The sequence below is a fragment of the Notolepis coatsorum genome, assembly GCF_963971535.1.
Source record: "Notolepis coatsorum genome assembly, chromosome: 1".
In the NCBI taxonomy this organism is placed as follows: domain Eukaryota; kingdom Metazoa; phylum Chordata; class Actinopteri; order Aulopiformes; family Paralepididae; genus Notolepis; species Notolepis coatsorum.
In genome coordinates, this window is record NC_140165.1 from 282036864 (window position 1) to 282059009 (window position 22146).

The 22146-nt window shown below is 41.9% G+C and overlaps 1 protein-coding gene across 2 annotated transcripts in view; it reads right to left on the minus strand.

Moving 5' to 3' along the window:
• The window catches only part of farsb (phenylalanyl-tRNA synthetase subunit beta), a 61731-nt gene extending 39870 nt beyond the window's left edge, over positions 1-21861 (minus strand). The window contains exons 1-14 of one of the 2 annotated variants that reach the window (XM_084330714.1): positions 21778-21861; positions 20169-20224; positions 19108-19262; positions 18844-18916; positions 15132-15247; positions 14428-14578; positions 14223-14331; positions 12387-12457; positions 11086-11147; positions 10561-10612; positions 8792-8853; positions 7396-7603; positions 6023-6103; positions 4616-4708 (exon numbers count right to left, since the gene is read on the minus strand). In XM_084330714.1, coding sequence (XP_084186840.1) covers positions 4616-4708; positions 6023-6103; positions 7396-7603; positions 8792-8853; positions 10561-10612; positions 11086-11147; positions 12387-12457; positions 14223-14331; positions 14428-14578; positions 15132-15247; positions 18844-18916; positions 19108-19262; positions 20169-20224; positions 21778-21835 — 1347 coding nt within the window. In that variant the 5' untranslated portion in view covers positions 21836-21861. Of the gene's footprint in view, positions 1-4615; positions 4709-6022; positions 6104-7395; positions 7604-8791; positions 8854-10560; positions 10613-11085; positions 11148-12386; positions 12458-14222; positions 14332-14427; positions 14579-14783; positions 14923-15131; positions 15248-18843; positions 18917-19107; positions 19263-20168; positions 20225-21777 lie in introns of those variants that run through there. The other variant, XM_084330715.1, reaches the window with a different exon arrangement.
• Positions 21862-22146: the final 285 nt, after the last annotated feature.

Consider the following 22146-nt stretch of genomic DNA (forward strand, 5'->3'; position numbering starts at 1 on the left):
TTTTATATGGGTCGGGACACTATAAAAATTACTATAGAGAATTGTCAGTGCTGTAAAGTTTAAACCTTTTTAAATCAAACGAAACACTTTGCTTTCATGAAATATTGTAAGCCGACGCCGTCATTTGAGGCTTTATAAAAGCAGCACAATGAACACAAATCTGTCAGTGCCAAGTCCGACCTCATCTTAAATAACAAACAGCATTGCTTGTTGTAAATAAAATAAAATAAAAAGATTTATTTATATTCAAAAAAAAAATCCCATTTGAATCACATGCCCATCGAACGAAGCTTCGAAGTATTTAAGACAGCCCTACAGTGCGATTGTTACCAAAAGCATGTTTTAGGTTAGGTAAAATACGACACTGATCAATACAAAAGCATGTTTTAGGTTTGGTCAAATAGACCTTACCTTAGTCAGAAGGTACTCCAAAATGAATAATCCCAGTTGTTCCATCGCGATAGCAATTACTTGTGTGCTTTGGTCATGGCTATCATACGGGAAACAATAGGTTTCAGGCGATCAAACATATTGCCATATTGCCGTGTTCTGATTCACTTTGACGGGTTTTGATGCTCAACGGTTGGATTTGAAACACAATAAATGTTGGGTTTGGCGCAGAAAGAGTTAATACCGTTTGTAATAAACCAAACCGTTTGTAAATCGGTTGAAAATTTTGCAAGCTATGGTTATTTCAATAGTACATGCACCTTTGCACCATAGACATTCATGTTATGAGTGGGCGTGCTGCCTGTGACAAGATGGCCGCCGGTGAACTACGCTGGAGACTCCGCCTTGCCCCATCTAGTTATATATATGAGAACAACTACAGGACATGACTGATCAAACTGTGTGAGGATAAACTCAAGTCACAAATGTCTTTCATCAATGCATCAATGTCAGGTAAACTAGTAGAAGTCAATAGGGGCATGAAGCATGTTTCCCCTCTCACACACACTACAAAGTAAGGCTCCCTTGAGCCCTGGAGCAAGGCACTAAGGCCAACAGCTCCCAGGTTAACGTATGTGCAACTGTTGCGAGCCAGAAGTCAGCCTTCCCTGGATAAATACTTTTGAAAAACAGTTTTAACTAGACAATTCCGCACGGGGGAAATTGTGAAAGTGTGGGTGACGCCTGTGCACCGCCGGCCAACGGGGGAGAGGGTCTCTCGCGAGTCTCTATGACAAACGGTTCAAAGGATACAAAAAGGGGGCGCGGCCTAAGGATCGGGGGAGTGGTCAACATAGACCAATGAAAGAGGATATCTCTACTGAGTGCAATGACACAACCCGCAATACTATTACACTATTGCACACTATTACACTATTACACACTATTACACACTATTACACACTATTACACACTATTACACACTATTACACTATTACACACTATTACACTATTACACTATTACACACTATTACACTATTACACACTATTACACTATTACACACTATTACACTATTACACACTATTACACACTATTACACTATTACACTATTACACACTATTACACTATTACACACTATTACACTATTACACTATTACACACTATTACACTATTACACTATTACACTATTACACACTATTACACTATTACACTATTACACACTATTACACTATTACACACTATTACACTATTACACTATTACACACTATTACACTATTACACACTATTACACTATTACACACTATTACACTATTACACTATTACACACTATTACACTATTACACACTACACTATACTATAACACTATTACACTATTACACACTATTACACTATTACACACTATTGCACTATTACACTATTACACTATTACACACTATTGCACTATTACACACTATTACACTATTACACACTATTACACTATTACACACTATTACACTATTACACACTATTACACTATTACACTATTGCACACTATTACACTATTACACACTATTACACTATTACACTATTACACACTATTACACTATTACACACTATTACACACTATTACACTATTACACTATTACACACTATTACACTATTACACACTATTACACTATTACACACTATTACACTATTACACACTATTACACTATTACACACTATTACACTATTACACACTATTACACTATTACACTATTACACACTATTACACTATTACACACTATTACACTATTACACACTATTACACTATTACATACTATTACACTATTACACACTATTACACACTATTACACTATTACACACTATTACACTATTACACACTATTACACTATTACACACTATTACACTATTACACACTATTACACTATTACACACTATTACACTATTACACACTATTACACTATTACACACTATTACACTATTACACACTATTACACTATTACACACTATTACACACTATTACACTATTACACACTATTACACTATTACACTATTACACAATTACACACTATTACACTATTACACACTATTACACTATTACACACTATTACACTATTACACACTATTACACTATTACACTATTACACACTATTACACTATTACACACTATTACACTATTACACACTATTACACTATTACACACTATTACACTATTACACACTATTACACTATTACACACTATTACACTATTACACTATTACACACTATTACACACTATTACACTATTACACACTATTACACTATTAGACACTATTACACTATTACACACTATTACACTATTACACACTATTACACTATTACACTATTACACACTATTACACTATTACACACTATTACACTATTACACACTATTACACTATTACACTATTACACACTATTACACTATTACACACTATTACACTACTACACACTATTACACTATTACACACTATTACACACTATTACACTATTACACACTATTACACTATTACACCGAGTACAATGGCACAATCCGCAAGTCTCTACGACAAACGGTTCAAGAGATACACTGAGGGGGTGTGGCCTAAGGGGGCGTGGTCTACGGATCGGGGGAGTGGTCAACATCGACCAATGAAAGGTGGTCAACATCGACCAATGGCACAATCCCCAAGTCTCTACGACAAACGGTTCAAGAGTTACACTGAGGGGGTGTGGCCTAAGGGGGCGTGGTCTAAGGATCGGGGGAGTGGTCAACATCGACCAATGAAAGGTGGTCAACAGGGGGAGTGGTCAACATCGACCAATGAAAGGTGGTCAACATCGACCAATGGCACAATCCGCAAGTCTCTACGACAAACGGTTCAAGAGATACACTGAGGGGGTGTGGCCTAAGGGGGCGTGGTCTAAGGATCGGGGGAGTGGTCAACATCGACCAATGAAAGGTGGTCAACATGGACCAATGAAAAATGAAAGAGGATATCCCTACTGAGTACAATGACACAACCCACAAGACAGAGGGCGCTGTCCAGCAATTCAGTAGTGCAACACAGTGATGGCCAATGATGGGTTAAGTGGATGATGTCATTGGCAGGTCAGCTCAGCCATGAGCCCTGAGCCTCACAGCTGTTAAGCCTGAACCAATCAGCCATGAGCACAATGACTTGCATATTCTGAAATTTCTTTACATGACTGCATTGTCACGTTGATTAAAAGAAAACTATAAGAGATGAAGCGTTGAGACTCGCACAAGAGCACTACAACGAGTAGGCGAAGGGTTGTGCGCGAGATTGTGGCATTCGTGCGATATTGTGGCACTCCTTCGGCGATCGGAACAGAAGGCTAAAAAAAGAATTGATTTCTAGAGGGCGATTGCATGGCGGTCAATGGGGAGGAGAACCTTCAAACAAATGGTCGTCAGTTGAGATAGAAATGTCCAATTCCATTTATTTTTCTTTTGTGAGCGGGATGACAGCCGTGTCATCGTTTTGATGTGTTTGTTTTATTTCTACGTCCAAAATTGAGATCACACTCGCAATTCACCCAAGGTAGGGGGAAAAAGATTATTTCAGCTGCTACACTCTAAAATGCAATGCATTCCCAATGGGACCGAAATTTTACCGTTTAAAGTCGATTCGTAGCCAGACGGTGCGGTGAAACTTTTACGAGTTCGAAGACCGCAGTTGCCATAGGCAAGCCGCTCGTTTTGATACCTTTCACGTGTATGGTGCGCGAACGCTTACGTGTTGCAAAGTGTTTGAAACTCTAAATTGCACTGTATTTCCGAAATTTTACCGTTTAAAGTCGATTCGTAGCCAGACGGTGCCGTGAAACTTTACGAGTTCGAATAGCACATCGAGTTGGAGCAAGCCGGTCGTTTTGATACCTTTCACGTGTATGGGGCGCGAACGCTCTGGCACGAGTGTTGTTTGGAAAATCGGTGGATCTCGCACTCTAAATTGCATGCATTTCTGAAATTTTACCGTTTAAAGTCGATTCGTAGCCAGACGGTGCGGTGAAACTTTACGAGTTCGGAGACCGGTGTTGCCATAGGCAAGCCGCTCGTTTTGATACCTTTCACGTGTATGGGGCGCGAACGCTTACGTGTTGCAAAGTGTTTGCAAAATCGGTGGAATAAAGAATAAATAAAAAGAGTATGGATATGTATAGTGTGGGTTGCAACCTGGCTTCGCCAGGTCACCCACACTAATGAAGCGAGTGTCTGACCTGGAACTCTGTGGTCTTGGGGTTGGCGATGTGGACGGCCATGGTCTCAGAGATCTTCTTCCCCAGCTTGTCTGCTATGTCCTCTACAGAACACTACGGAAGGTGAGGAGGGACAAAACAGGTTTCAGTTAAGGAAGAGGGAGACTGTAGCTGTGGCCAGAATGGGGTTCAGTATACTGAACGTGAACATGGGGTTCAGTATACTGAACGTGGACATGGGGTTCAGTATACTAAACGTGAACATGGGGTTCAGTATACTAAACGTGAACATGGGGTTCAGTATACTGAACGTGAACATGGGGTTCAGTATACTAAACGTGAACATGAGGTTCAGTATACTGAACGTGAACATGGGGTTCAGTATACTAAACGTGAACATGAGGTTCAGTATACTAAATGTGAACATGGGGTTCAGTATACTAAACGTGAACATGGGGTTCAGTATACTAAACGTGAACATGAGGTTCAGTATACCGAACGTGAACATGGGGTTCAGTATACTAAACGTGAACATGAGGTTCAGTATACTAAACGTGAACATGGGGTTCAGTATACTAAACGTGAACATGGGGTTCAGTATACTAAACGCGAACATGAGGTTCAGTATACCGAACGTGAACATGGGGTTCAGTATACTAAACGTGAACATGAGGTTCAGTATACTAAACGTGAACATGGGGTTCAGTATACTAAACGTGAACATGGGGTTCAGTATACTGAACGTGAACATGGGGTTCAGTATACTAAACGTGAACATGGGGTTCAGTATACTGAACGTGAACATGGGGTGCAGTATACTAAACGTGAACATGGGGTTCAGTATACTAAACGTGAACATGGGGTTCAGTATACTAAACGTGAACATGGGGTTCAGTATACTGAATGTGAACATGGGGTTCAGTATACTAAACGTGAACATGGGGTTCAGTATACTAAACGTGAACATGGGGTTCAGTATACTAAACGTGAACATGGGGTTCAGTATACTAAACGTGAACATGGGGTTCAGTATACTAAACGTGAACATGAGGTTAAGTATATGGAATGCTTTGAAACATTGCATCAGTGTACAAAAACATAAATTCCAATTAGTCATTTAGCGGACGCTTTTATCGAAAGTGACTTATAATTGTGTACGACAAAGCCATCAGTGGTCAACAATAAATGGTATTGTTCGTCTAATGGTGACAAACTCAAAGTGTTTCGCTTGGAGTGCATAACAAGCATTGATAATAGAGAGAATAGACGTTCACTCCACCACCGGGCCAGGACAGAGAATAGCCGGCTGCACATACAATCAGCATTCAGGCTTCATTATGGTTTGAATATTAATATAGACAGTACTTACCATTTGGATTGTCTATGTACTGAACAGAGAGTGTGAGTGTGTGTCTGTGTGTGTCTTACCAGAGCAAAGTTGAGGGCCTCCGTGAATCCAGCAGCAGCCAGGTCTAGTCTCAACAGCTCAGTCAGCTTATTCAGTGGAAACTACGGCCACGGAAATCAAATATGTTACCAAACAGAATGAAAACTCAACCACTTACTGTAACAATGGCTTCACTTCTTCACTTTTAAAATCAACTCAGGAAGTTTCCTTCAAAAATTCAAATACTGAAAAGCATTTGGCATGATAAGCCTTTCCTATCCAACCCTATGAGGAACCCTACCCTAAAGTTTAATTCACATGTGTTATTCCTATAATACGGTACAGCTGAGTTTCAATGTGTGAATAGGAAGATTATATTAAAATGTATTGTCATTAGGGATGCTCGATATTGGCTTTTTTACCGATACCGATATAGTCCAACTCTTAATTTCCGATACCGATATCAACCGATATCAACCGATATATGCAGGGTTCCCCCCCCCCAAAGAATTTAATAATTTCAGGTAATTAACATTACATATCTCTTGTTGTGGAATTAACACAACATTATGCATACTTTTGACAATAAATAAAATCAGAATTTGTTCTTACTTGCTTGCCTGGGTAAATAAAGGTTATAGAAATGAAAAAAAAAGAAAAAAAAATAGAGACATTTTAATGCCAATATCGGCCGATAATATCGGACATCCCTAATTGTCATTATATACAACATCCTTAAACAAGACTCTCCTTAAGCTGAACACCAGAGAGACATGTCTCTAGTGATGATGTCATCAAGAGACCAATCCTGGAGCTGCTCCATAGACAGTGAATCGTGGAACAACTCCTACCCCGACACTATGGCAGCACCCATGGTGGTTCTACTGGGATATAGGTAGATGTTCTGATTCAGAGCTGTAAGCCCTACATTTAGACACAGCTAATAGCTCAAACTAAAAGTCTACAAGCCCACAAAGACAGTGACTAATTCATTCACCGTCAATGAACCAACTGAAAAAAGGTCACAATGACTTCACAGATTAAAGTCTTGATGCACTGATTTCCAGCTTAGGTAGACTAGGTGCCTACGTTTATAGAAATGCACTTAACTGCCCAAGATCATTCGGGGTGGATTTTCCCTTTAACAAATGTTTTAGAACATAAGCTCTCCAGCATTAGCATTAACAAATAAAATCATTTGTGTTTTCAAACTGAATTGGATGTAAAGTGAGCCCAACTCCGATATAGAAACACACAAACCAAAGGAAATGCTAGTACCTGGTTAGCTACGGTGTGGGTGAAATGCTAGTACCTGGTTAGCTACGGTGTAGGTGAAATGCTAGTACCAGGTTAGCTACGGTGTAGGTGAAATGCTAGTACCTGGTTAGTTACGGTGTAGGTGAAATGCTAGTACCTGGTTAGCTACGGTGTAGGTGCGCGGTGTGGTGCGGGGGATGTTGTTGAAGCCATAGGCCATGGCTGCATCCTCCATGATGTCACAGGCGTGGATGATGTCAGAGCGTGTGGGCGGGATCTCCACCTCGATCTCATCACAGACGCCAGTGGCCTCTGAGCGCAGACACATCCTCGTCAGAAGCTGGGCGATGTGCTCCGTCGACTCGCTGGGGGAGTGAAACAGGTGAACGGTCGTAAATCAAAAAGGTTTCATTTATATATGAAGCCTTCAAAAATTCGGTCTTCCGTAGGTCCATAGGAAGAGTATGCACGTCTTAAAGGTCTTACAACCCACATATGCTGACAACAGCCATTTGAGATATCCATTATATTTTGTGTACAATACTTCTGAACGACTTCCAGCACTGTCCACTTCTTGCGTCTGAATTTGTTTCAATAGCCTCTACGAGTTCCTATGTGGTGGAAAATCAAACCATAACAGTGCTTGTGGACATGAAATGTGCTTGTGAATAATAGAGATACATAAGTACTCTGTATTAACTAATAATAACAAGTCTATATGTTCATATATCATCTGTGGGCCTGATAACATGTTGGACATCTGAGAATGTGTCTGTCCACAGGATGTTGAGGTAGCTTACTAAGAGCACGATAGTCTGACCTCCTCGTCTGTCATTTACTCTGTTGGAAGAACAAATAACAGAGATAGCCAACGACAGGAGGGGAGGTAGCCAAGCGTGTTGTCACCCATCAAGTGTATAACAGAGGTGAGGAATCATACAGTAGTAATTCAGTCCTTTCTCGCAAGACATGCGAGAAAGGACTATATTTATTGCATGTAATCAATAGTACCGTGTTCATTTCTGATAACCATTCGTCCGCCTATTCATTCTACTACACATATAAAAGAATCTTCAACCCACTATCTGTTCATGAAACCCACCTGATGTCACCACCTGTCACTGCAAGCATTAAGGGGGCGTCATGCACTGCCCCCCCCCCCCCCTAAGGAAACTGCATGCAGGTGATGTATACGGTAATTTTAGATTGTATATTTAATTTATATACTGATAACTTGAGTGATGACATTTGGTATTCCTGACCAGGACGTCAGGACCATTTAATTTATTGTGATCACAGATTAGGTTTTCCCTTAGGATGAAGTAGACCATGTTCATATGTCAACAGAAATTGACGTTAATTAGCTAATGATCAAGTATTTTGTTCTCAGTTATTAGTAGGTTGGATACGACAACCTTCTAATGGTGCAGGTTTTTCCACTATTTAAACTTGAGAAAAATCCCCTCACTGCACAGAATAAACGGAGCCCATGCCTGGCTCATGACACACTTGACGCAATACAACAGCCAGGCAACATGTATCCAGACACTTACCTGATGCCAACTTGGCGGTTGATGAAGTCACTGGCCAGTCTCTCCTTCCTGTATGCCAGCTCCTACAATCACAATGGTAACAATAAAATAACTGTCTCCCTCTCACCACTAAACTAGTAATTGTCCGGTGTTTATCCTGTGTTATTTCAACAGTGGTGAGCATTCAATACAAGGGGAAAAAAATCCTGAGAAAATATGAAGATTAACTCATTCTGTGCCAGTCACGAGAAAAGTCGGGTTAACTCGCCAACCGTTCAGCGCCAATCGCGAGAAAACTCAGGTTTTAATCGTTATTTCTTTTATTAGCTATAACCATTAATTTTTCATCCATCCAGCCTGATGTTATCAATGGGAATGGGTCTGAGCTCGCAAAAGGGCAAATACCGGCGTCTACGCCTTCCAGCCGGTATTGCACTCTATTAGAAATGGTGTAGTTTATTTTCTGGGCCGATCTGAGCCGTGCAGGCGGGGTTTAAATACTCCGGCAGGACGAACGTTTAGTTTCAAGTTTCACGTTTCTTTATTAGTTGTCATACAGAAGTACAGAATACTTTTATACAAAATGCTTCTTTCTGTTTAGCTCCAGAGACTGTGCTAGGCAAAGATAGATAATAAAATAAGTATAGCAAGTATAAAATAGAAGTAAAGTACGTAGACAAAATGTTCAGTATATACATATATACATACAATGCTCTATGTAGAGTAGAAGTAACTGAGTTACCATACAATATACTATACAGTGCAAAGCAGAAGTGGGATGAGGTACAATTTAGGTACAATATAATTTACAGTAAGGTGTAATGAGGTATGGGTTGTAGTGCAAATTCTTTACAGATAAATATAAAGTGTGCTTAGGTGTACTAAAGTGGTTAAAGTGGGTGCTGCAGTGAGTTGTATGTTTAAAGTGAGTGTGTGCGTGTGGATGTGTGTGCTGTGAGTGCATTTGATGGTTGTTATAGTGTTATTGTTCGTTGAGCAACAACGTTACATCAGCGATACTCTAGATATATCCAATCTTGCGTTGATCTGATATTTCTTTCTACCGCGATCGAAGCTGTCTGTGTGGACTGTGTGTGGCTTTTTACCGTTGGCTGCGGTAAAAAGCAGAGGAAGGATAATAATGATAATCTAGCGTTGATTTCAGGAAGATTCAATAATCAGACAAAAAATTACAACGTGTTTAGTGTACCGGTATTTCACTAAAGCGCTATTATCGCGTATTTTCCTGGGATTACTAAGAATCACCAAAACTATACTCGTATTCAAAACGGTATAAAACGGAAATGTACGGATGAAAAAACAATCTGTTTTGTGCATGTTGACTGGATGCAACTCACTGACAATCGACGGGTGTATTAGACCCATAGCTATAATATAAGATATATTTTAAGCACTTGCAAATCTCGCAGTCTCCCCATTGATTAAAGCGATGGCGTTCTAGCGCCCCCCTGGCTCATTAAGCGATGGCGCTGAATGAGTTAAAGCGGTAATTCAAACGATATACTTGAACCGTATATATAAAGAGATGTAATGATAATAATAATGTTAAAACGTTCCCAATTCCCACAGGAAAAGATTAGATAAACCCATGTGACCGAAGAATTAGCTCTTTTGTTACATTTAAGTATCCGGTAAAGTTTTCCAGTGTAATCTGCAATTGCAACAGAGACTTAAAAAGACAACAAACAGATGGACACAAACCCAAAATCGAAATGATAAAACCAGCTACAACTGAAAGAATTATATATATATATTATTTGACAGAATACCGGGTACACGACTGTCCTGCCATCAGGATATACCACCTCAGCCTCTTCCACCCTGAGAGAGAGATGGAAAGAAAGAGCAAGAAAGAAAGAAAGAGAGAGGAAGAGAGGGAGGGGAAAATATCAACTTAATTTAAAGGAACACACAATCATTATGGGAAATTAGCTTCTCCAGAGTCAGACAAGAAGATAGATACCGATTTCCTCTCTGTATGTTCAGTAGAAAGCTATCCGGCTGCAAGCTAGCCTAGCTTAGCTTAATGAATGGAAGCGGATACAGACCACTAGCCTAGCTTAAAACAACGGGACAAGTGTTTTAGGCCAACAACTAGGCTAGCTGGTCCATATCAGCTTCCATTAATTTGTACTAAGCTAGGCTAGGCTAGAATAGCTTTCTACTGAACGTACAGAGAGGAAATTGGTATCCATCTTCTTGTCTGACTCTGGAAAAGACATTAAGCTCATTTCCCATCATTTTGGCATGTTCCTTTAACATGGCAAACGAATGTAACGGCAGGTAGGACTCACGTGAAGGGCTGTGAACAGTACTCGCTAAACATGGTCACCATCATGTCCAGCACAATCTTTGCCTGAAAGGAAACGTGGTCTTCATGAAGAGGATATACCACTTACAAGAAAGTGTATCTGAAAAGGTAGACTCTGTAATACTGTCAAACAACTACCTATAGGGAAACTGTATACTGGACCCTTGCGTTGAAAAACCATATAACTCAGTTTTACACTCTATAACTTACCATCTTTAGATAATAAAGTACCGGTACTCAAACTCTATTTTCTTTAAATGGGAATGAAAACAACACTAACTTACCATCTTTAGATAATAATGTTTGAAAACTTTGTCTGAGGTACATGTGTTGTGATTCTCCAGTTCTCCTTTATGTGTTGTGATTCACCAGTTATGTTGTGATTCTCCAGTTCTCTTTATGTTGTGATCCTCCAGTTCTCTTTATGTATTGTGATTCTCCAGTTCTCTTTATGTTGTGATTCTCCAGTTCTCTTTACGTGTTGTGATTCTCCAGTTCTCTTTATGTGTTGTGATTCTCCAGTTCTCTTTATGTGTTGCGATTCACCAGTTCTCTTTATGTGTTATGATTCTCCAGTTCTCTTTATGTGTTGTGATTCTCCAGTTCTCTTTATGTGTTGTGATTCTCCAGTTCTCTTTATGTGTTGTGATTCTCCAGTTCCCTTTATGTGTTGTGATTCACCAGTTCTCTTTTTGTGTTGTGATTCTCCAGTTCTCTTTATGTGTTGTGATTCTCCAGTTCTCTTTTTTTTTTTTTACTTTATTTTTTAGCATTTATCACTTTTCTGGTCAAGCATGACCGACAGTTGTAGAGTGAAACGGGAGGGAGAACAGGGGAAGACATTCGGCAAATGACGGCGGGTCCGGGAATCGAACTCGGAGTCAACCAGAACCGTGACGCAGCACGGCTCCTCCCGACGCAGAAATAGCGCCGAGATACGCGGTGAGCTACTGGAGCCCCCTTCTCCAGTTCTCTTTATGTGTTGTGATTCACCAGTTCTCTTTATGTGTTGTGATTCACCAGTTCTCTTTATGTGTTGTGATTCACCAGTTCTCTTTATGTATTGTGATTCTCCAGTTCTCTTTATGTGTTGTGATTCACCAGTTCTCTTTATGTGTTGTGATTCACCAGTTCTCTTTATGTGTTGTGATTCACCAGTTATCTTTATGTATTGTGATTCTCCAGTTCTCTTTATGTATTGTGATTCTCCAGTTCTCTTTATGTATTGTGATTCTCCAGTTCTCTTTATGTATTGTGATTCTCCAGTTCTCTATGTGGTTGTACCTTGGTGACGTCAGTGGCTGTGCATTCGATAAAGACGTTCCTTGTATTGAGGGAGATTTTGGAATGGTCTCCTGGAAGAGGGAAAGCATTGTTTGTTAATGACTACGCAAAATGGCTTAGTCAGTATTTAAAATGCCCTGTTGGATTGATCTACAGCTGGAATCAACCTTCTGGATACAGACAGGTGACAAACTAAAGGATGAACCTGAATAAATGAGGAGAAACATAACGAATGCAGATGCTTCCATACAGGTGGACCGCATGATGCAATTAGGCAATTACCATCCTGGCAAGTGACTTTGAAAGAAGGTTCATTATTGGGGCACAGACGGCAGGAGCTTAATAACATTTCTATCCAGAAGGGAGTGGTGTCTTCCAGAATGACAACGCCACATCCACAGGACACTAACCCTAACCCATCCACAGGACACTAACCCATCCACAGGATACTACCCCTAACCCATCCACAGGACACTAACCACCTAACCTAAGCCATCCATAAGGATACTACCCCTAACCCATCCACAGAACACTAACCATAACCCATCTACAGGACACTAAACCTAACCCATCCACAGGATTAGTCATAATTCTGAAAGGGTTAACTGGATATTGAATGAATTGTGTTAGGCCTATGTCTTCAATGTTGACTATTACTTTTTTATTTCTTTTATGCTTTCTCCTTATTTTAATTGTATTACTTTACTAATTACATTCTGTATCTGTATTAGGTTGTATTATTTCCTTTGGAAGGAAAGTAAGACTAGCGTTCATTCATTTGGCAGCTAATGGGGATCCTACTAAAACAATAATGCTATGGCCTTCAGTCACCAGATCTCAACCCAGTTGAACAACTATAGATCTCAGCCCAGTTGAACACCTATAGAACTCAGCCCAGTTGAACACCTATGAGACAGTGATCTCCCATCATCAAAACACCAAATGAGGGAATAATATTTTGGAAGAATAGTGTTTCATCCCTCCAGTAGAGTTCCAGAGACATGTAGAATCTATACCAAGGCACATTGACGTAAAACACTTTAGTTTTTGTCACCCATCTGTAGGCTGTGAGTGTGCGTGTGCATGTGTGTGTGTGTGTGTGTGTGTCCATCATGAGCAAATAAACTGTAGGTATTGTTTCCATTTTGAGTTGATTGGATTGGGAGGGAGAGACAGAGAAAGACGGAGACAGAGGAAGAGAGACAGAGGAAGAGACAGAGGAGAGAGAAAGGACAGAGACGAAGACAGAGGGAGAGACAGATGGAGAGAGAAAGGACGGAGACAGAGGGAAAGACATATGGAGAGAGAAAGGACAGAGACGAGGACAGAGGGAGACAGATGGAGAGGGAAAGGACGGAGACAAGGACAGAGGGAAAGACAGATGGAGAGACAGATGGAGAGAGAAAGGACAGAGACGAGGACAGAGGGAGAGAGATGAGAGAGAAAGGCCAGACAGATGGAGAGAGAGAAAGGCCAGATACAGAGAGACAGATGGAGAGAGAAAGGACAGAGACGGGGATGAAGATAGAGAGAGAGACAGATGGAGAGAGAAAGAACAGAGGCAGGGATGGAGAGAGATAGACAGGTGGAGAGAGAAAGGACAGACGGAGATGGAGACAGAGAGATGGACAGATTGAGAGAGAAAGGACAGAGACGGAGACAAGAGGGAGAGACAGGTGGAGAGAGAAAGGACAGACGGAGATGGAGACAGAGAGATGGACAGATTGAGAGAGAAAGGACAGAGACGGAGACAAGAGGGAGAGACAGATGGAGAGAGAAAGGACAGAGACAGGGACGGAGACAGATGGAGAGAAAAAGGACAGAGACAGCAGTCACCGTTGATGATGGGAGGCATGGACAGGACGATGCCATTGCTGTCGTAGATGACGGGATACGCCGGCTTGTCTTCAACGATGTGCAGGTAGTGTTTCAAGTGGCTGTCTGTCTGCAGGACACACACACAACACTGGCTTGACACAAACCACACACCAGCTTCTTCCACCCAATCACCATTCTATCTTACGAGCCAATCGTTGCTCACCTTGTAGAGGCTCATGAGCTCGGTGGCGGTGTATTCTTTGGTCTGGTTGAGTGGTTTGAAGCGGATCTCTCCGGGGGGTCTGGCCGTGTAGGTGAAGGGGCCCGAGATGGAGTCCAGGTCATGGGTTCCGATGGCCACCAGCGCCCTCTTCCTGCAGAAGCAGCATGTACCAGTTTACAGGCCACACAGAAAACAACAGAATAACGTTGCCGTGACAATGACAGTGTTGCTAGCTGTTCACGCTTTAAATTTGGCCAGCCACAATATCAGGTAGATTTCCCAAACTGAAACAATAACACGCACATATATTTCTAGACTTAAAAGTGCAATATTCCTGGGGAGCTCCCGTAGCTCACCGCATATCTCGGCGCTATTTCTGCGTCGGGGAAAACCGTGCTCGTCACGGATCTGGGGGACAAGAGTTCGATTCCCGGACCCGCCGTAATTTCTCAGAATGTCTTCCCCTGCTCTACATCCCATTTCAACCTGTTTCTGTCGGTCATGCTTGACCAGAAAAGCGATAAACACAAAATAAAAAGGTTAAAAAAAAAGAGTGCAATATTCCTAAACTTCTGAATCATTTTCCATAATTTTTCCCCAGACCAGCGTCCTGACCTGGACCCGTTTTATACTACTTCCTGGCCTCTCCTTCCCACGGTTTAGGTCCACATTGTTTCGATGGGTGATGTGGTGAACTCTCTGACCTGCAGATGTTCTGGTGGAGTTTCTCCTGCAGCTCGAGGAAGCTGTCGTAACGTTCCTGGGTGAAGGTGATGTTCCTCAGCACCGCCGCCACGGCGTGAGGTCGCACAGCCGCCGTCTGCACAGGCACAGAACAGGACAGCTAATGTGTTAATCAGGACCTCAAAACAACAGTTGCTATTCTCTACATCAGCTGTAACCCTAAATCCTAGGCAACTGAAAAGAATGTCAGAATGTATTAGGTTAGTTAGCCTGTTAAGCTGTTTAGCCCTATTTTCAGAAATTCCGCCTAAAGGTATATGGCCAAAATGGAAGATTGCTCCACTTCTACAAGGTCGTAGTTCTTGGTATCTAGGAACATCTAGGGACCTGGAGGTATGTATTCGCAGTGTCCAAAATATTGTATCTGTTACTAGGCTTGAGTAAATTGTGATGAAACAAAGGAGAATATAAATTATGATTATGATTTTCTTTTTGGCATCTTTGCCGGTGAATAACACCATGAAAACATTGAGGTTATTTTGATTACGCTCACTGAGCTCCTTCAGCACCTTCTTGAGATCAAGTGTACAAAGAATCTAAGCAAATTAATAAAGGGAAGATGATTAAACAGAAGGATTTGTAGATACAGTAATAAATTATAATCCATTTTAATTCTTCTTCTTTTGGCTTTTCCCGTCAGGGGTCGCCACAGCGGATCATCCGTTTTCATTGGTTTCTGTCATCTGCGTCGCCCTCCGTCACTCCCGCTGCCCGCATGTCCTCCTCCTCTTGGGCCTTCCCCTCCTCCTCTTTCCTGGCAGCTCCATCTCCAGCATCCTCCTCCCGATGTACCCCACCTCCCTCCTCCGCACATGTCCAAACCATCTCAGTCCTGCCTCTCTCGCTTTCTGCCCGAACTGCTCAACATGGGCCATTCCTCTGATGTAGACATTTTCGTCCAACCTTGTTACTGCCAGAGAGAACCTTAACATCTTCATCTCTGCCACCTCCAGCTCCGCCACCTGCTTGTTGGTCAGTGCCACCCTTTCTAGACCATACAGCATAGCTGGTCTCACTACCGTGCTGTAGACCTTTCCCTTTACTCTTGCTGGTACCTTTCTATCGCAGATCACCCTTGTCATCCTTCTCCACCCGCACCACCCGGCCTGCACTCTCTTCTTCACCTCCCTACCACAGTCCCCATTACTTTGGACTGTTGACCCCAAGTACTTAAACTCGTCCACTTTTGGTACCTCTACTACTTGCATCATCACCACCCCTCCGTCTTCCTTCCCATTCACACACATATACTCGGTCTTGCTTCTGCTCACTTTCATCCCCCTTCTCTCCAGTGCATGCCTCCACTTCTCCAGGTTCTCTTCCACCTGCTCCCTGCTCTCACTACAGATCGCAATGTCATCAGCGAACATCATGGTCCACGGGGACTCCTGCCTGACCTTGTCTGTCAGCCTGTCCATCACTACTGCAAATAAGAATGAAATAAGTCACTCCCACTGTACACCTCACCACAGTCGCACTGCCCTCATACATGTCCTGTACTACCCTCACAAACGTTTACACTACTCTTGACTTTCTCATACAGTACCACATCTCCTCTCTTGGTACCCTGTCTGTCATACGCCTTCTCTAGGTCTACAAAGACGCAATACAGCTCCTTCTGGCCTTCTCTATACTTCTCCATTAACATTATAAGGGCGAACAATGCATCCGTCGTGCTTTTCCCTGGAATGAACCCATACTGCTGCTCACTAATCCTCACCTCTCCTCTTAACCTAGCCTCCACTATCCTTTCCCATAGCTTCATGCTGTGGCTGATCAGCTTTATTCCCCTGTAGTTGCTGCAACTCTGTGCATCTCCCTTACTCTTAAAAATCGGCACTAACACACTTTGCCTCCACTCCTCTAACGTTTTCTCGTTTTCCAAGATGTTGTTAAACAATCTTGTTAAAAAAACCACTGCCATCTCTCCTAGGCATCACCAGGCCTCCGCTGGTATGTCATCTGGGCCGACCGCCTTCCCACTCTTCATCCTCTTCAAAGCTGCCCTCACTTCCTCCTTACTGATCTGTTGCACTTCCTGGTTCACTGCCTCCACACTGTCCGTCCTCCTCTCTCTCTCTCATTTTCCTCATTAATCAGCTCTTCAAAGTACTCCTTCCACCTTCTCACCACACTGTCCTCACTGGTCAGCACCTTGCCCTCCTTATCCTTTATCACTCTGACCTGCTGTATTTCCTTCCCTGCCTGGTTCCTCTGCCTAGCCAGCCTATATTAGGTCCTTTTCTCCTTCCTTGGTGTCCAACCTCTCATACAGCTCGCTGAATGCTCTTTCCTTCGCCACCTCTCTCTTCGCCTCCCGCCGTCTCTCCATGTATGCCTGTCTACTCTCTTCATCCCTCAGTCTGTTCCGCTGCTTCTTCGCCAACCTCTTCCTCTATATACTTTCCTGCACTTCCTCACTCCACCACCAGGTCTCCCTATTTTCCTTCCTTCGTCCTGAAGACACGCCAAATACCATTTTAGCGGTCTCCCTCACCACATCTGCTGTGGCTGCCAAACCAACCAGCAGCTCTTCCCTACCACCCAGCGCCTGTCTTATCTTCTCCCTGAACTCCACACAACATTCCTCTCTCTTTAACTGCCACCATTTAATCTTTGGCTCTACCTTCTCTCCCTTGGCTGTCTTCCTCTTGGCCTCCAGTCATCCTACAGGCCACGATGCAGTGCTGCCTAGCTACACTCTCACCTGCGATCACCTTGCAGTCCCTGATCTCTTTCAGATGACCCCTTCTGCATAGGACATAGTCCACCTGTGTGCACCTTCCCCCGCTTTTATATGTAATCTTCCTGTGCTCCTCTCTCTTCCTGAAGTATGTGTTCACTACCGCCATACCCATCCTTTTTGCAAAGTCTACCACCATCTGACCTTCCGCATTTCTCTTTGGCGCCGTACCTGCCCATCACCTCCTCATCCCCTTTGTTTCCCTCCCCAACGTGCCCGTTGAAGTCTGCTCCAATCACCACTCTCTCCCCCACAGTCACACTCTCCACCACTTCATCTAACATGCTCCAGAATTCTTCCTTCCTTCTCTTCCATCTCGCACCCCACCTGGGGGGCATACGCGCTGATCACATTCAGCATTAGCCCTTCCCTCACTAGCTTCAGAGCCATCACTCTGTCTGATACTGTCTGGTCTGTATGGATCGATTTGATAAAAACAGTTTAACAGGTTAGGCTTGAGTTGTGTCGACAATACATACAGTAAATTACATTTGTAATAGGGTTAGGGTGCAATATAGTCAAAGATCCTATCGCAATATGCTTTTTTTCTTATCAGTGGTTTTGAAAATAGCAGAAACCCAGAGGTTCATTGTGGTTTGACATGATCATAGAAAAGTACGGTATTCAGAACAAAGTAGAATGCGATATTATGAATTCACCAGGATACAGAATCTAGGGTTGCATCATGACAATGGGCCTCATTTATGAATATGTCCTTATGTGTAAAAGTTTGAAAGTTGATAAAAAATACTTAAAATACTTTACACCTCACTGTGACTGATCTCAGATCAGCACTCCTCTTTGAGATGCCTGATAAATACAGGCCCTGATCCGCAGGCCCGTCAGGTCTCAGATCACTCAGCACTACTTTCAGATGCTGGATAAATACAGGCCCTGATCCCCAGGCCCATCAGGTATTTTCCACCCACCTCCTGAGTGATGAGCAGCCTCTGGGGTTCTCCGCTGGCTGGGCTCACACGCCTGTAGCGAGGCGCCTCCATCCTGCAATGCAAACACACAAAGACACATCAAGCGTTATGGCAACGAAAAAAAAATAATCTAAATGCACCGTGCACGGCCAAGAATAGGACCTTTAGAAAACAGGTTTCCAAGGGCTTTCATGTCAGGGATTAATCATGGAAAATTCCACATCACCGTGGCAACCCTAGTTTGTGTAACAAGCTTCTACTGACTGGTTCTTGAAGACCTGCAGGCCTCGGACCAGGCCCTCCAGACAGAGGAGGTCGTAGCGGTTGGCCGGAACATCGATCTTGTACAGGATGACATCCGACGCTCCCGATGCCTTGGAGTCGCCTTGCTCTCTGCTAATTATCTCCTTCTCCGAGGTCTGCATGGGGATATAGGTGACGTTGGTTAGCAGTCACCTAGCTGACACTTTTATCCAAATAGACTTACAAATTGTGCACAACAAGTCAGCAGGGGGGGGGGGTACACCTCTGGTGGCTAAGGTAAGTGGTATTGTTCGTCAAACAGGGGTACACCTTTGGCGGCTAAGGGTAAGTTGTATTGTTTGTCAATCAGTGTTGAACTTGAGTGCTACACTCTGGGTGCATAGTAGTATAGACATATTAGCATGGTAGGTAGTAGTATAGGCATAGTAGCATAGTACATAGTAGTATAGACATACTTGTAGTAGCAGAGTACATAATAGTAAAAGACAGTAAGGCTAGTTTTTTTTCAGTATATTGGTTGAAAAAGTGTGTATTTAGTTGTTAGGTAGTACTAAGTTTATCTGTGTCTTTGCTGCATTTGTGTCAATTCTACTAGCTACTCCAGCAAGTAACCAACCAGACTTCAATCAGTCTCTTCCTATTCTAAACACTACTTAGACTGCTAAATTATTAGTAAATGAGCTGGTAAAATTCTATCTTATGCCTGATGATCCTAAGTTATGTTAGTAGGGCTGTTTAAGTTTTTTTAATCTATTTTCTCAATTTGATCTTCATTTGAATCATTGATAATCAATCTTTAAAATATAAATTATATATATATATATATATATATATATATATATATATATATATATATATGCTATATTGTGTTGACTGCTGTAGTGTGTTGGTCATGTTAAATAAAAATAACATTAATTTAACTGCTTTGTAGTCGGTTCTTAATGTAAACATTCATATTTTTTATAATGCACCAGGTTAGAAGGTTCCTTATACAATTTACAGTGTTAGTTCTCTGAGAATCTCTTTAATTTAATGTCCATCTCCTGCTGAGCTTCACTTACAATCTCATCCAGCTCCAGTCCAAACTCAAAACACAGCTCATCAAACTCAACATCGGCTGAAAGAGAAGGAAGCCACGATTAAGAGGAGGAGGTCACACATGCAGACATTTACATTTAGTAATTTAGCTGACATTTTTATCTAGAGACTTACTAATTGTGTACAACAAGTTAGCAGGAGGGGTACACATCTGGCAGCTAAGGGTCAGTGGCATTGTTCGTCAAATAGTATCAAACTTGAGTGTTACACTCTGAGTGCATGATAATAATAAATGTATTTTATATAGTGCCTTACATAAGGTATCTCAAAGCACTTGACATACATTGCATTATAGTACATGGGCAAAAACACAGTACATGGACAAACATAGTACATAGACACAATGACAACATGGTGGGGATACTACAGAGAAAGGGAGACAGCTTAGAGACAAGACAGAGAGAACATTTAAATAAATAATAATAATAATATATAGGCATGTACACATGTGAAAATGTAAGTGATGCAGGGGTTGGAGGGTCAAGTTTGAGGGTATGCAAGGTTGAACAGGTGGGTTTTGAGGTGGGACTTAAATGTGTCTACGGATGGGGCTTCTTTGATGTGTGATGAGAGTTGATTCTAGAGTCGGGGAGCAGAGGAGCATAGTAGTATACAGCATGATAGGTAGTAGTATAAGTATAGTAGCATAATAGTTTGATTGATTGATTGAAAATTGTATTAACAGATTGCAGAATGGGTACAATACAGCACAGCTCAATACACAATTGTTAAGGGGATGCAGACCAGAGAAAGACTTTAGTCTTGTTTACATCAGGGTCCCCCATTTACAATGCATCATACAAAAGTAAAAAGACAGTAACAATGTTAGTATTTTTTCCCAGATATTGTTTGAAGAGGTTTTTACTGTCTTAACCTGGCGTGTGTGAATGTGATATATCACACAAGGAAGTACTCCACCTCTAACTGTCTTCAGTACTTCAGTACTAAATACCTGTATGTCCCTATGCCATAAATGTCATGTATGTTGTGTATGTCATATGTCACTATGAATTGAAAATGAAAATGTAAACAAGACAAACTTTTTCTTCTTTCTCTGGTCTGCATCCCCTTAACAATTGTGTGTATTGAGCCGTACTGTATTGTACCCATTCTGCAATCTGTTCAATAAAGTTCTCATTCATTCATTCATTCATTCATTCATTCATTCATTCATTCATTCATTCATCCATTCATTCATTCATTCAACTTTGAATCAACACAACACTAACTTGCCATCTCCTGATGGTATTGATGACAGGAGACTGGAAATGATGCAATCGTGCTACAACCCAAAGCATCATTGGTCACTGGTTTAGCTCAAAAGTCAGCTCATGTTGTCACCATGTAGTACACTACATACTATTATTAACCTGCTAAAGCCTGTTTGGCATGCGAGCCACTGCACTACAACAAACACAACAAGAATATCAGCTGCAATGCTGCTAGCTAGCATGCTAATGAGCTTGACAAGTGCTCTCTGCCAAATCTCCCGTGGCGCACAATAGTAATTATTTATTATCAACGAAATGAAACACATAACCATTATATAAACATGTAGGAATAGTGACTTACTATAGCTTTGGCCCAATGCCTTGAACAGAAGATCCCTCTTCACGCTGACAGTAGGCATGATGCTGACAGCTAGTCCTCCTCGCGGTCACTGTGGAAAAGGACCAGAGCAGCCGGTTGTAACTTAGCTGACCAACTAAGTGCCTGGTCGCAAACCAACGTGTACGCCAGTGCTTCTCAAACTTTTTCTGTCATGTCCTCCTTTGGCGGACCAAAATATTTTGCCCCCCCCCCCCCCCTCGCCCCAACAAAATAGTCATGAAATGGGCCATGTTTAAATTTATTGAAATAACACCAATATCGTGACCTTTCAAATTGGCCCTATATTTTGTTTTCAGAGCTGTGAATGAATGAATGAATGAAAACTTTATT